Source organism: Alligator sinensis, unplaced genomic scaffold, assembly GCF_000455745.1.
Source record: "Alligator sinensis unplaced genomic scaffold, ASM45574v1 scaffold1336_1, whole genome shotgun sequence".
NCBI classification, from domain to species: Eukaryota; Metazoa; Chordata; order Crocodylia; family Alligatoridae; genus Alligator; species Alligator sinensis.
In genome coordinates this window covers 229,466-244,615 of record NW_005843037.1, presented here as the reverse complement: position 1 = coordinate 244,615, position 15,150 = coordinate 229,466, and the positions used below count along the sequence as shown (strand labels likewise).

At 40.0% G+C, this 15,150-nt stretch overlaps 1 protein-coding gene across 3 annotated transcripts in view; it reads right to left on the bottom strand.

Annotated features, from left to right (window-relative positions):
• The window catches only part of ZNF106 (zinc finger protein 106), a 90,400-nt gene that overhangs the window by 57,790 nt on the left and 17,460 nt on the right, over positions 1 to 15,150 (bottom strand). For all 3 annotated transcript variants that reach the window (XR_003092056.1, XR_003092055.1, XM_025193329.1), the window contains exon 4: positions 10,484 to 10,684. Coding sequence is in view for 1 of the 3 variants with exons in the window: in XM_025193329.1 (XP_025049114.1) it covers positions 10,484 to 10,684 (201 nt within the window). In the remaining 2 variants the exon portion in view is untranslated. The remainder of the gene's footprint in view (positions 1 to 10,483; positions 10,685 to 15,150) is intronic.

Genomic DNA, 15,150 nt, shown 5'->3' with positions numbered 1-15,150 from the left:
AGTTGGTGAAAATTAAATTTCTATATAATAAAAGTTAAATAGCAGCCTAACAGGCAATACCACAATCACAACTGCCTAACAGGAATACCACAACTATGGAAGATAGTAAGGTTAGGCCACATTGAAGGATCAAGTCTGGACATGGCTATGTATGAATCTGACCCCTAGAGCAAAATGTCTCTATCACTTTTACAACTTACCTATTTTACTTTCAGTCACTGATGCCTACCTACAAACCGCAAAATTTATTTTAATCTTTTTTTTTTGTAAGTCCTACACAGAATGAAAACACTGGCAACTCCTTTTGAGAAGGGACACAGGTGTAGAGAGGAAAATACAGGCTGGTTTAACTACTTGACATAAGTAGCAAGACTCCCAGAATCCTCTTGGGTGAATGGGAATAACCCTGACTAGCAGACCAACAAATCAAAGCAAAAAGTCCAATTAAAGGCAAAAGAAGAAACCAACTTTGGAAATAAGGAGCAAAACAGGTTTGTAACATCTAAAGTTGGCATAAAAAAATTGTAAGTATTGCTTAGAAAGATAAAACTTCCTAGAAAGATAAAGTAAGGTAGCAACCACCTAACCTACAGTGACATCACACCAGGAAATATAGAAAGACAGTGAAAAATATCAGTCATCCATCTCTCTGAATGCAAGAAATACCAAATTAGTGCAGAGACACAGGGACCCAGGACCCTCACCCCAGCACAGCCAGCTGACTGAGGAGTCTTGTTAAACCCATTCAAGACTGTTGAAGCACAGTGGGCGGGGGTGTCAATAAAGCTTTGCTTGTTTTTTAATTGGACAGATGTGCCATCATGTAATCCACATAACCTTGCTGGCCCACTTCCACCTCTGTGGGGTATTAAGTTCTACTCCAACAACAAGCATTTATGTACTGGGTACATATCAATGTTAATAATATAAACAAACACATTATTAAACAAAAATAAGGTAAAGCATGCAAGGAAATAGGCAAATGATACACAATATTTTAAATGTAGCCTATAGGATGATTTAGGATGTAGTAAATCTAAGTTAGGAAGCCAGAGGGCTCAAGGGGTGATCTTCAAGACTTAGCAAGAGTAGGCTCTGGTCCTGACTACACTCAACTTGCCAGGTACTGGACAAGGACTTAGTCATATATTTTCAGGGAATATCACTCAAGTACCTAAGTAGTAACAACAAGCACATTCAACATGCAGCAGGAGCCAGGTCTGCCAAAACAAAACAACCCCCTCCTCCTCCCCACCAAAAAAAGACCACACAGAGGAGCTGAAGTAACTTTCTGCAAATAAGAAAAAAAGTGTGCGATTTGGTATTAATCAATAAAGAGATGGAGATGAAAATTATTCATTTTTCTTAACAGGTTTAAGATGTTCTGGGTAAGTGATAAAAGATCCTGGTTTTCTGTTTAAAAATCCAAAATTCTCCGATTTAAACACCGCACCAAATACTGATTAAAACCCCCAAAATCCATGTTTTTCCATGACTAAAATGAAACTCCACTATATATGTGAGGTATCAGTTGAGCAGTGCTTTATTAATATATTTATCATTTTAAAGCAATTTGGAAGCCTACCAATGCCTCAATCATTATAATAAAATAAATTCTAAATACCTATAAAAATGTTGGCGTTTAATTTTGGGTTATTTATCATGGAAAATCAGAGCTCCCCCTGCCCCCTTCACTCACCAAGGCGTAGGTCCAGCTAAGGCTGACCCCCCACCCCACTGCTTGTGGCACTAAGCAGCCCCGATATGCTGGTCCCCCTCACTCCCGACTCACAGCCCCCAACACCCCCAGTGTCCCTAACTCCCAACCTACAGCCCCCTACCCCCTCCAGCCCTGCTAGAGTCCCACACTCCTGACTTGTTGCCCCCCAAACCCAGCCCCCCCAGTGTTTGGGGCAGGAGAAGTGTGTATGGGGCAGGGGGGATGCCTGATCATAGGTGATGCTATAGGCAATGTGTTGAAGGGGGTACAGGAGGGCATGTGTCCGTCCCTCCCTCCCCCGGTTTGTGTACCTACAGCACTTACACCTGGCCAGACTGGCACTGGGCTGCCTCCACAGCTCAGCAAGTGGGACCCCAGTGCAGGAGGGTGGTGGGAAGCAAGGGCAGTACAGCCCTGGTCAAACAGCATTGAGGTGAGTGGAACCAGTTCACACGTCAGGACTACCATTTCACATCTGCATTACTTAGCTTTCAAGGGTTGCATATGGCATATTCAAGTGACCTGCATCTTGAGTTTGTTCCACTGGTTTAAAAACAAACAAAAACAAAAAACTTACCCAGAAATGCCTGGACAGACATTCAAATTCTGAGCCCTTGAAGAACACAGAGCTTGCAGTGCTGATGCTGGCAGCAAGAGGGTCCCTGTGCACACAAATCAGCATGCTCTGTAGGCTCCCTTAGTCTGCCTGGCAACAGATGATAGCAGTGCACAGTGCAGCCCTGACTGGCCAACTCACACTGCTGTTCAGGGTCAGCTTGTATCTCCCTGCAGCACAATGTGGGATTGTGAAGGGGAAGTTTCTGCTCCCTGCTCAGTTGGAGTAGTAGAAATGCAACCCAAGCAACACACTGTCTCTTGTCAAGGAGAAGGAAGAAGCCCCTTGGGGTGCTGGAGGACTGTACTAAGGCTTCTCTCAAGAAGGGTAAACTTTGCTTTCTCAGGACATTTGCTTTATCAGGATAAAAACTCTCCTGGGAGTGATTTAATCCAGGTTATTTTCCTCCTGGAGTGGTCATTTTTGCTCTGGAAGAAAAATCCTCAACACTTGTTTAGTTGTGGTTTCTCCTGGAAAAGCGCAAGTTTTCCCAAGAGAAACTGAATAACTGCAGATCAGCAAAATCTGAACAGTTTCTTTATTAACATAGGAGCTACATTAAAAAAAAAAAAAAAAAAGCCTTAAATTCCGAAGCACACATATACACCTAAAGGAAAAAAAATACTAGCTTAAACTTTTGCAAACTACCACAATCCAGCACTAATTCTCTTCTACTAAAATAAAAGAGTCCTACCCCTCCCTATTTTATATATAGCAAATAGAATGATCAGTTCAGTTAGTAGGTTCATTTTTCCTCCCTACTGACTCTCACCAAGCTTGTGAAGCAAGCACAGTGGAGAAAGCTGAACAATCTACTTTCATTCAAAACTCAGCTTCCAGATTACTAAGTAACAAATTAGCTTTCCATTCCCATAAAAACAAAGTTGATATTTTTTAGTTTTAAAAGCCATCACGAACATTTACCAGCTTGAATGCAAAATACACTATTATACCTTGGCTATTGTGATCAAATATTCCCCATCCTGATATTTGTTTCCTTTATGAAAAACAATAGATTTGCTCTGGACAAGTAGAATTTCACAAAAAATGCTTTACATTGGTTACCAGAAGAGTAAAGAAAAGATTTACTTGCATTTATAGTTAAGTCAAGTCATTATATATCACACAGAATCTTTTTACTAAAGTTTAAAAAGAGAAACTTAGATTGCTTAGATGTTTATCTTTGTTACACAGGGAACTCTAAGAGTAAAGGAGAAAACACTTCATTTCAGTTTGCTAGTGATTGGACTGTAGAAGTTATGAGCAAAGCAGAAGTTACTCCGTGTTGTATATCCTCCCTTTCCCTCCCACATGCCTCAATAACTCTTTAGGAGGCATTTGAGAAAACCTTGTTAGAGAAGAAAAATCTGAATTAATGAAGTATTGACCTGAAAGAGTATCTATCCATTAGGTGCTATGTATTACTAATGCTGATGAACTGATAAAGAACAGAAGGAAAACTAGATTAAAGCTATTAATCAAGACTAACTGTTGGAGAAAGAATGCAACATATTGATTTCTAGAACTTTAAAAAAGATATTTAGGTATTAAAGATGAATGCAAACTTTGTTTCAAACATAAGAAACTATTTTTCTAGTTTGGGCCATATAGCAAACTGCCCATGATATGTAGTAATTGTTACAGAAAGATGTTTTCTCAAGCATGTATCTATTGCTCTTTGCATAATATTCAAGCTTGGCAGGAAGTTACAAATACAGTAAACAAAGGAAGTTTGCCTAAGAACTGCAGAGTGAAGGAACAGATCAGTAGCAAGATTAGGTTTTGGGCTGTTTTTTGCGGTGACAGTGTACTTGTCTAGTCTGTTTTGTAGCCCTGTCTAACTATGCATTTGCAATTGTGTGCAGAGTGGGACTTGTGGAGCTGACTGAGGGCCAGGTGTGAGCCAGGCAGGCTCAGGCCTAGAAGCTTAATAAAAGGCAGCCTCTTGCAAATATAAAGAGAAACCAAAGGGACTGCAGGACTCCAGAAGCAAATAGGAGGTTGTGTTTTTTCTTTTTTCCCTTCCCATTGCCCATATGCCAAGGAGTAAGGGGACAAAATAGATAATAAATTGGCAATTGTCATTTTCATTAGACACACCATGTTTACATTCTTCCCTGAGGGACAACATGACTTCATCTGCACCAACTACAAGCTGTTGTCCATCTTGGAGGAAAAGGTTTAAGAGCTGGAAGTACAAATATCCCTGCTGTACAGTACTGGAGGAAAATATTAAGGACTTCCTCAATCAGAAGCATGAGAAGCTGGTGCAGGACATGTAAAAGAACAAGGAAGAGAAGCAGCAGCGTGTTACTGCCATACGAAAGAGCCCCCAGAATCCACAATGCAAATTGAGGCAAGCAACCACTTTCAGATACTCTGCATTGGAACAGCTGGAGAATAGGCAGCAGAGGAGAAACCGATGGCAAAAATAAGACACAGACTCTGTAGAACAAAAGGCAAGAAATTAATTGCCTTGGGGAGGGAGGTTCCAGGATCACACCACCAAGAAGAAGGCTGGTGATTATGGACTGTCCTGAGGAGGATGGAGGCACCAATTTGTCAGACAGATCTTGGACCCTATGAGTTGTGCTTCTTGGAGCCTGTATTCAAGATATTGGTAAGCAACTGCTGGGGGTCATCTGTCCCTCAGACCACTACTCATTACTGCTTGTCCTGGCAGTATCAGTAGTATCTACATGGACAAGCAGAAACAGGTGGTGGATTCTTTGGTAACAGGCAGATATCATGGATAAGAGGCTTGCTATTAAGATGGGATCAAACCTCTTGGCAGCAAACCAAATGAGAAGTGGCGAGATGAAAACCGGTTGATGAAAAACAGGAAAAGCATTTTTGGGTATTGTGTGGTTAACGTAAGGAAAACTAAACTAGGTTCTATGGGAGCTGGTGAACAAAACTTTACAGCCATTCAACTCAAAAGGTAAGAGAACTTGGAGAAGAAGCCTAATTCTGGAGAAGGGCAGAAGGTAGAGGGAAAAAAGGTGCAAGAAGAAAATGAGTAGATCAACATTTAAAGCTTACCAGTGGTGCCCAACCGTTTGGCCTTGTGGGCCAAATGAGTGGTGTGGGGTCAACCTGTGTGCTGCATCAGGCCCACTGGCCTGGCCCAGCCCAGACTCATGTGCACCCAATCAGGCCCATCACCCCAACCATGTTATCTGGCCCCCAGGGTTTGGAAATTGGGAGGGGGGGGGCAGTAACAGTGCTAATTGCCCCCAATCCATCGCTGCCAAAATGTCCAGACCCCTGAGAAGCCCCACAGGAATGGTCCCATGGATAGACAGACTAAAAGGAGGGCTGCCAGTTTCTTAGAATCATAGCAATGTTGTACCATCCCTTACAAAACACTTCATGGGCTGATATAGAAAGTAATGTATTTGTAATACCTTGCTTAAGGTCAGTGGTCCTAGATGATCTGTTACCCTATACTCCTATTATAAATTAAAAGCTTATGAATGATAATTTAGCAGTCAATGTAGTCTCTAGTAAGAGTTAAAGGAAAATAAGGTAAATGGCATAATTATTTTGCAATAAAAATATTTATTTTTAACTCAAACAGTATATATGCAACAAACCCCTATGTGAAGCTCAGATGTTTTTCAATACAATCTAAACAGAAAATCTATTTTACTCATTTGCCAACTGAGAGTGAAAGGACACACTTTGATTTTATCCTTAGCTAAGGGTATTTTATTCAAAGCCTCTCTCTCAATGAACCCTGCAGTAAAAAAAAAGTTTCCAAAGCTACATACACTAAAACCTAAAGGAGAGATTTCAGTACAGAATGTTCGGAAGCTAGTGTTAAGCTGTATTCAGTTCTATTGTCCTCATATCTGTATGTGTTAAAGTATTTGATGCAATTTTGATATATCTTTATATTACAGCCAATTTTGTTTTAGAAAGGTAGTGATTAATTCCAGCAGCCCTCAGCTGTTCACACTTAGAAAAGACAATAGTAGAATTAGCATTTATTTGACAACAGTTATTTGCTTTTAAATAATCCCTGACAGACAAGGATGAATTTATACTTTAAAGAAGAAACACCAAAATACAGTAAGAACTTTTCCCACTGAGGGGAAATGACAAGAGGGACAGATATTGGATTAGTAAATCACCATATCTGAAAAGATGCATATGTGCTCCTGGACTTAATTGGGTAAGAAGAGATTTATGATCTGGTAAACATGTACCTTCAGGAGATTGGGGGGGATGGGACATGACACAGGGGCACCAATAAGTTACTGGCATAGTGCGAGTCTCCCTAGAAATGAAGCAGTGACGTAAGTTAATGGCCAGATAAACAACTGTATTTAAGTCTGCCGCAAGGGCTTTGCTTGGTCATCAGTTTTTCCCAGACAGGCAAATGCTGGGGGCCCCCAGCTGGTGAGCTGGGTAGAGACCATGTCCTTGGATTTAAGGTACAGGGTAAGAACAATTATTGTTCTATTTTCTTTGGTTTGTTTACTCTTGTTTTTGTCTGTATTTCAACATATGGTTACTGATTTCTTATGCTAGGTCTTATTTATTTCTTATATTTGTTCTTTGTTATCCCTTTTAACCCACTTATTGCCAATGATACTTGTGAACCCAGGATATCTGACCAATACAGGGCTTGCTGTTCCCATGGGAAAGGGGATCCATTTTTTCCGAGCACATGACCAGACAAGGATATGATCTGTCTTGCTGGCAAAATCCTGAGTGAGAGCAGTAGGGCTGAAACACCACAGGCCAAGGAGTTGGATTCTGGTGCATTTCAGCTGATTCTCAGTGGTCAAGCAGCAGACAGTGGAGACTGATTTGGGGCAAAGTATGGCAGCACCCTGAGAGTGCATCTCAAGGATGCACCCAGGCCACATCTGGGGCCAGGGCATTATCACACAGTGATTTTGAGGAAGTCCCTAAAACATTCACCATGTTTACTTGAATCCAAGAAAAGGTTTAATTCCCCATTCAAATTGGGAGGGGCAGAAAGAAAAAGCCTGTCATCTTTGATTCAAGTACAAGGCAGAGTGGGGGGAGGACAGGCAGCTGCTGTGGCTTCGATTCCAACTCCACTCCTGGACCGCAGCCGGAGTCAGCTGCTGCTCTGAGGCTGGGCAGGGGCCAGAGCTTCCATGTCCCCAGGAGGAATGGAACCAGAACTGTATGTGACAGTAAGCAGAGGTGGGGGGCACAGAGGATGCAGGAACTGGCAGAAGCTGCAGGAGGCAGCCAGGGGAGAAACAGAGGCTACAGAGGAACAGGGGCCAAGGCACCACAGGGTGGCAGAGGCAGGTACAGGGAGGGCTTACTGCCCTCCCCTCCCCAGGCACACCCCTATGCCACTGCTTTCCCCGCTACAGCAGTAGGGAGAACAAATTTAATATGATCCTTCAGTAATTATATTCTCTACATGGAAAATTATAACATTTATAAATTTTCCATATGTAGAACCTAATTATTGGGGGATCATCTTGAATTCAAAGTAGCCTTGGATTCAGGTAAATACAGTGTATAGATTATCACAAATTGTACCCCAAAATGTATTTTTATTATATGGCTCCCATATATATGTTTTTGATACAGTTTTGTGGCTATGTTACTGAAAGAAAAACTAAACAAAAGGAAAAAGGAAGACCTGGAGAATTACAGATTGGTCCATCTTACTTCAAAACCTGGGAAATTACTGGAACAATTTACAAATTAATTTAATTCGTAAACATCTGGAGGAAGAAAGGCAATCGCAAGCAGCCACCATGGATTTGTTAAGAACAAATCATGTCAAGTCAATCTGACCTCCTTTCTGCAGTGAACAGTATATTCTCATAGGTAAATTGGGGGAATGTGCTCTGGATAAAATTACTACAAAATGGACACATAATTGGCTCAAAAGTCATATACAAAAGGTAACTATAAATTGACTATTATAATAAACAGAATGGGCAGAGGCTCTGAGTAGAGCTACACAGGGGTCTGTCTTTGCTGTAGCGCTACTTAATAAGCTTACTAATGATTTGGATGCCAAAATAGGGAGCCTCCTGATCAAGTTTGCAGAGGATACAAAACTAGGCAGGATTGCAAACACTTTGAAGAATAGGAGAAGAATTCAGAAGAATCTTGACAGATTCGGAAGCTGGGTGAGGGACGAAAGTATGAAATTCAATGCAGACAAATGTAAGGTGTTGTACATAGAGTAGAATAATCAAAAGCATAACTACAAAATGGGAGATAACTGGATGGATAGAAGCTTTGCTAAGGCATTTGGGTTATGGTGTGAAGCAGTTGCAGGGGAAAAACCAGCAAATGAAAGTTTGGGTTGCATCAACAAAACTAACAGGTGTAAAACATGGTGGTGATAGCGCAAATCTAGTCAGCACTGGTCAGGCCTCATTTGGAGTAGTGTGTGAAGTTTTGGGCTTCATACTTTAAGCAGGATGTGGAAAAGTAAAAGATGGCCCAGACATGGACAACAAATGAAAGAAGGGGGTGGATAGCAAGCCATATGAGGAAAGGTTGAAAGAAACAGACGTGTTTAGCTTGGTGTAAAGGCCAATAATGGGACATGCAGCAGTTTTTCAAATATTTGAAAGGCTGCCATATAAAGGAAAGAGAACAATAGTTCCCCGTTCCTACAGAGGACAGGGTACAAAGCAATGCCTACATATGGCAGCAAAGTAGATTTAGATCAGATCTTAACAAAAAAAAACAAAACAAAAAAAAAACAACCCCTTCCTTACTAGAATAATAAGGCAATGGAATACATTGTCCAGGGAAGTTGCAGAATTTCCTTCATTGGATAGTTTTCAAGAGAAGGCTGAATAAGCATTGGACTGGGATGATTTAAAAGTAGCACTCCTGCTTGTGTGTAGGTTAAAGCAGACAACCCTTAAGATCCCTTCCAACCCTACAATATTTGGTGAATCTATTCTATCACATACGCATTAAGGGTTAAATACGGGCAGTTGAGTAGGATCAGAAAGTTCAATACTAAAGCTACTTATCCTGTAAGAAGAGTCTGAATGTAAGAATCTTTGACAGAAGACTATAGAGACTTTCTTGACTTTAGAGAAAATGGATTTTATAAGTTACTGGAAAGACAGACCAGAGAATGTTCATACCTCAGCATCTGCTTACATAATACTTGGTTGTCAACAGACTGAACTTCATATTCTCTCTTTATTAAATCTTCAAATAATTCAGATTTTTCTAAGAGCCCTATAATTGACCTCAACCTACTACAGAATAGATCTGAAATAATCATATGCTTCCAGAGTAAAAAAAAAAAAAAAAAAAAAAAAGGAGTTTTAGAGCAGGAAACCATAGGAATGTTGCCTCTCTGATACTATCTCCAAGTAAAAAACCGATATGGGTGGGAGGGACAAAGGGAGGAGGTTGACACCCCTGCATTATTTTAAATTATATATCTCTGTACCAATTCTAACATGTTAACAATGTGTACTCAACTGCAGGCCAAATGTGGAAGCAGAAATCTTAGGCTTTATGCAGTATTACTTTTCCATGTGAGCAGCTAAAGTTATCTTTAACTAATGTCAAGCAAACAAAAAACATAATTCAAGATTCAATGCATTTCACAATGACATTAAGACAGTCATCCAAAAAAATTCTGCTTAATTTTAGGATTAATAACTCAGGAATCTAACTGGTGGCCTGTGGGAAACAAACTTCCCGAACAATTAACATACAGCATGCTGGCTCCTGGCATGTCTACCACTGCCCCCACTCCCACCATTGCTTCTGCCATGGCAACTGGGTTCTTTGGGCACTGCCCCATTCCCACCTCTTCCAGCTTCACTGATGCAGCAGAAGGGGGCTGGGATGCACAAGCAACACATGCAGTGGGGGAAGCGGCCAGGCTGTTCACACCATATGCAAGGAAGGCAGGAGCCTAGGCTTAATCTTCCAAAGACAATGGCTAACTCTAATTATCAGAGCATGTTGGAAGGAATATTTACATTTGTACACTGCAGTTATATCTTATGAATTGTTCTCTTAAATACTCTTATGATGAGCATATTGATTGCACACACACTGCACTCCATAAACACTTGCCCCTCAGTTAAATTTCTCCATAAGCAGAGCAGTAGTTAAAGTAATTCTACCACACAACATCTAAGAAGGAAACTCACCGGTTCTGTTCTTTCCTTTGCTTGATTAATTGAATTAGTTCCTTGTCAAAGTATTCTCCTTCATCTTCTTCTTTCCCTTCTTCTTCTTTCCTGTCATAGGTGTAGACATTGTCTTTGTGTAGCTGGCTGGAGATGTGCTTGGCATAAGCTGATAAGCCCACCACTGTCACCCTGCACACACGACACTCATGGTTGCTGTCCCTGGGGAAAAAGGCAGAGGGTGGACTTTCAATTCTGCCCACAGGCATGACAGACAACTCAGATCTTACTATGTTTCCTCTGAATATGCCAGTTTCCTTATCAATTGCTTCTCCATGAAGCACTAAAATTTTGCTTGACACATTAAAATTATTTGATTTTTCTTTCAAAGAAACTTTTAGCCTTTTGAATGGTCAATTTTAAAAGGTTCTTTTCCAACAATCAAGAGGTAAAAATCTTGGGAATAAAGCAGTATAAATTAGGACAGGGGATTCTTCCTGAATTGTTGTACTCAAAACCTTTTCAGAGGAAACATAATGAGAGCAGAGGCAGAGTGAAGGGCCTCAGAGCTAGCAAAAGCTGCTCTAAAGCACATCCATGGTGCCAGCTGCACTAGGGAAGCCTGGTGACAGCTTCTGGATTTAATCTGTGCCTCAAGCCTTGCCCCAGTGAAATCTAACAGAGAGAGGAGGGAGTACATTGCTGCAACCAATCCTAACACAGTAACCTAAACTGGGACAGCTGAGACCTCTGCCTGGAATGTTAAGACTCCACAGTAGAGCAAATGATGGCAGGGTGTCTTCAGTTCACTGTACTTTATTTGGTTCAAATGTGCACGAGGTCTGTTTTCTGCTTTAGAAGGCTTATCTTAAAAAATACATAATTATTTCAGGTGGAGGAAGCCGACAGCTGAATCAGGCAAGTGTTTTTACTCATGTTTCAGTGAACGCTGCAGTATAGCAACTACCAAATCCACCCTCAAAACACTCCAAGTCCCCCCCGCTCCCGAACACTCCCATATACCCCCGCAACTCAAACACGTGTATGTGCGTACTACACCAGATTAATAGGGCCAACTAGGTTATGAGGCTAGGCCTCAAAACTAGCATTGATAATGCTTTTTTGTACCCCCAAACACCTAATTATGAAAGCAGAAGTGAATTCTCTTATGTTCCAAATGGAAATAAGTGCATGTAGTGTGGAATTTAGAGTCAACAGATAAAGTTAAAAAGCAAAGCCGAAAAACCCACCTAGACAAGTTCTTTGGACAAATGACTCCTTAAGCTTTACCCCACAGCAAAAATACGTAATAAGTAGTGTATTAATTAATTGAATGCACCTAGTATTTTTTTAAAAACTGAATATGAACCATCAGAAGTTCAATACCAGATTATTTGTTTTAAATATTCATATTCCTATATCAATTCCCTTAATTCAAATGATAACAAAAAGTCTATCCCATGGATCATAATATCACTATGGTGTAAAGTATTTCAGTCAAAGGAAGTGGAGGCCAAAGAATCTTGTTTCTATCTCTGCTACTTTCCAAACAAAACAAATCTAAAGAGAGAAAGAAAATCTCCCAGCCACAAGACTTTGAGGTGGTAACCTTATTTGAACCAGGCTTAAGTCAGGGTCACCAGCTGGCTTTACAAAAGAAAAAAAGCCTACATCTTTTTTTAAAAGGCTTTCGAGTGAAAAACAGATTAAAAAAAAATCCTCCCTGCTTTTCTATTATTTTTTTCTATAAATAGAACTGGGACTAAAATTCAACACAGTTAAGACACTTAAACAATCAGCCAGTAATTTAGAGGTAAAATTAGTAGAAATTTAAGTTAACATACAATGTTTACGTGTTTCCAGTTTCAATCATTTTCAGATCAAGTGAGCAGATCACAACAATTATAATTTCCCTAACACTGGTTTGGCAAACTCAACCTGGCTTGTGTGCGCCAAGCTAAATTCTCTCTTTTGCACCATTTGCTATCAAGAATAAGGATTATACAGGACAAATTCTGCTGTGCAATACATGTACTACTACCTCATTATTTTCAGTGGGTTAGCATAGATTTAATCAACACATGGCAAACAATTTTGCAGGGAAAGTTGTGCAGGGACAACATTTGTACACTTTAAGCTATGAATTGCCAGTGGGTCTCTTGCTTGAAAAAGTACTGCTTATATGTAATTTCTTGGACAGGAACTATACTTTAAAGACATTTTAGCCAGAAACAACAATCTCCTGGGTGCCTATAATGCATGATACCGCTGTAAAGTATTTCAAAATCCTTTGCAAGATTTAAATACAGTGCAAGACCAGTACTGTATTACTTTCCTGTTACCAACTGGTACATTAAAACCAACTCTGAGCCCTTCCAATTTCTGAACCACCAGTTCCAAAATTGTCTCCTGAAACACTTGACAGACTTAAGAAATAGATAGGACTTGTTTCCAGCCAGAAAGTTCCAACAAACAATTTCAACATATATCAAATATTTTCTTCATACTACCTTTCCATGGAAATGATTGTGCAAGTTACCACTGGAAAAGTTATTTATTCAACAGTAGGAGGGTGGGGAGGAGACGATATCGTGACAAAATAGGACAAAACCCATCCATACTATAAGTGTTTAAGAATCCTAACCTTGAATTCCTGTTACGAATTTCAGTATGCACAACTGATATCACTCCCCCCATACAGAAGCACTCTTATATTTTTACTTAAAGTTCATAGACCATCTTTCCTTAGAGTACTTTTATCTCATTCCCAATAGTTGTTATGATATTACTTATAGAACTACATATCAGACACATTACATCTACGACTACTGCTGCCATTTCTTATATTCCAATTTAATGTTCTCAGAAACACAGAAAAGCAAGTCTGGGATAAGAGCCATAAGCTTGATGGCTTAACAAGTATCTATCGAGTTGATTGTTTTGTCTATTTTGTCCTGAATTTAAGTTTTCACTTAAAAACTGAAGCAGTGTTTTTTAGGACAGAAAGAAGCATTACTCTTTCAAGCAAAGCAGCACAGGGATAGAATGGAACCAACCATATGAATCTTTCCAGGTTATGGAATCTTTAATGGCAGATCCTGTATCCCAGACATGCAGAATGAGAAATTTGCACAAAAGCTGAAGTTAGACCAATCTCTGATAAGTGATAAAATGCCAAAAATAGACCACCCACCAAGAAAAACTCCACTTCCAAAACTAATGCCCATACTCTTGTTAAGATGCAAAGGCTCAACATGAGTCTCAAATCAAGACAAACCACTCAGTTTTTTGACTTATTGGCCCAAAGAGGTTCCTCATAAAAACACCCTGATTTCATTAGACAGTTGAATTACAATCAGGGTCCCATATTCTTAACAGGAGCAGAATATATGATAGACTTTGCCTTGTGCCAAGGAAGCATGCTCAAGCACCAAAGCTTTCACTTAAGAATTTCTAGCCTATACAGTTACGTAAGTTAGCTTTAAAAATGTGACCAGAGTATATGCTGATATGTCTTCTTCAGTCTACAAAAAGTCTGAGAGGTGTGAACACTTGGGAAACGTTAAGATCATATTTCTCTGGTGATTTAAAAAAATAAAAACTAAAACAACATTTTTGGCATTTCATAGCATCAACTTCAAAGATCCCTCTTTCAATATTTTCCTGTTTCACATAAAATAATGATTTCAAAAGACTCAAGTTGAAGACTAAAGGAGTTCAATAATGAACTCAAAACAATCCAACCTTCAGCTGGTGTAACTAGCAAAATGTAACAAAAGAAGTCTAAACAAAATCTTGGAAAAATCTGCTTAACAAGGAGGATATCTGTTAGTACAAACAAGTTATGTACTTTGAAGTAGATTTTATGTCCAGTATCTCTCTTCAAAGAATTAGCAAGTTAGCTGGGGAATGAAGAGACTTCAAAATACAGAAGTTATTGAAAGAAGTGATAAATTAGAAGGCAAGTAGTGCCTCCGCAGTTCAAACTACAAAATACAACAACTGGACTTTAAAGCTGCCAGCTGCACCACTTTCACCCCCTAAATCTAATTTCAAACTCAACAATTGCAAAAGGATTCAAAATAACTATCATTTTCAAATATTGTAGAAGACATCCAAAAAATAGCCAGAAGACAGGAGGCCTGCAACAACTGCTAATGTTAATGTTGATGACATACTGGTTTCAGAGCAACCCCTTCTCAGCTGTTCAGCCACAGAACAAGTGTCCTCTATGGCTGAGTGAGAAAGATGACAGCAGTACTAAGATACTTTTGAGCTCAGGCACATTTTCAGATCGCTCTCAGCCCTAAAGACAACAAGGTAAAGTTGAGCAGGAAACTACTGGTAAGGAAGTGTGAAAAAAAGCAGCAATGGAAGTTCAGGTCTTGTCTACACTCGTATGGGTCTGTTGACAGAAGTTCTGGCAGCAGACAGCAGCCACTACTGCCCACACCCATCTACACCCCAATGTGCTTCTGGTAGTTCTACAGTTGCAACTGTGCCACCAGAGCACAAAAGTACATCCTGGAGTAGACTGCTGAAGAAATAGTACTACCTAGCAGAAGGCATAAGAGTATCTACACAACTGTCCACTCCCAGATGGCAGCTGAAGCTGTCTTTCACTCTAGAGAGAGAGTACGGTTCTCCTGATAGAAAGATTTCCTGATGCCAGAAACCAATGTGCCCAA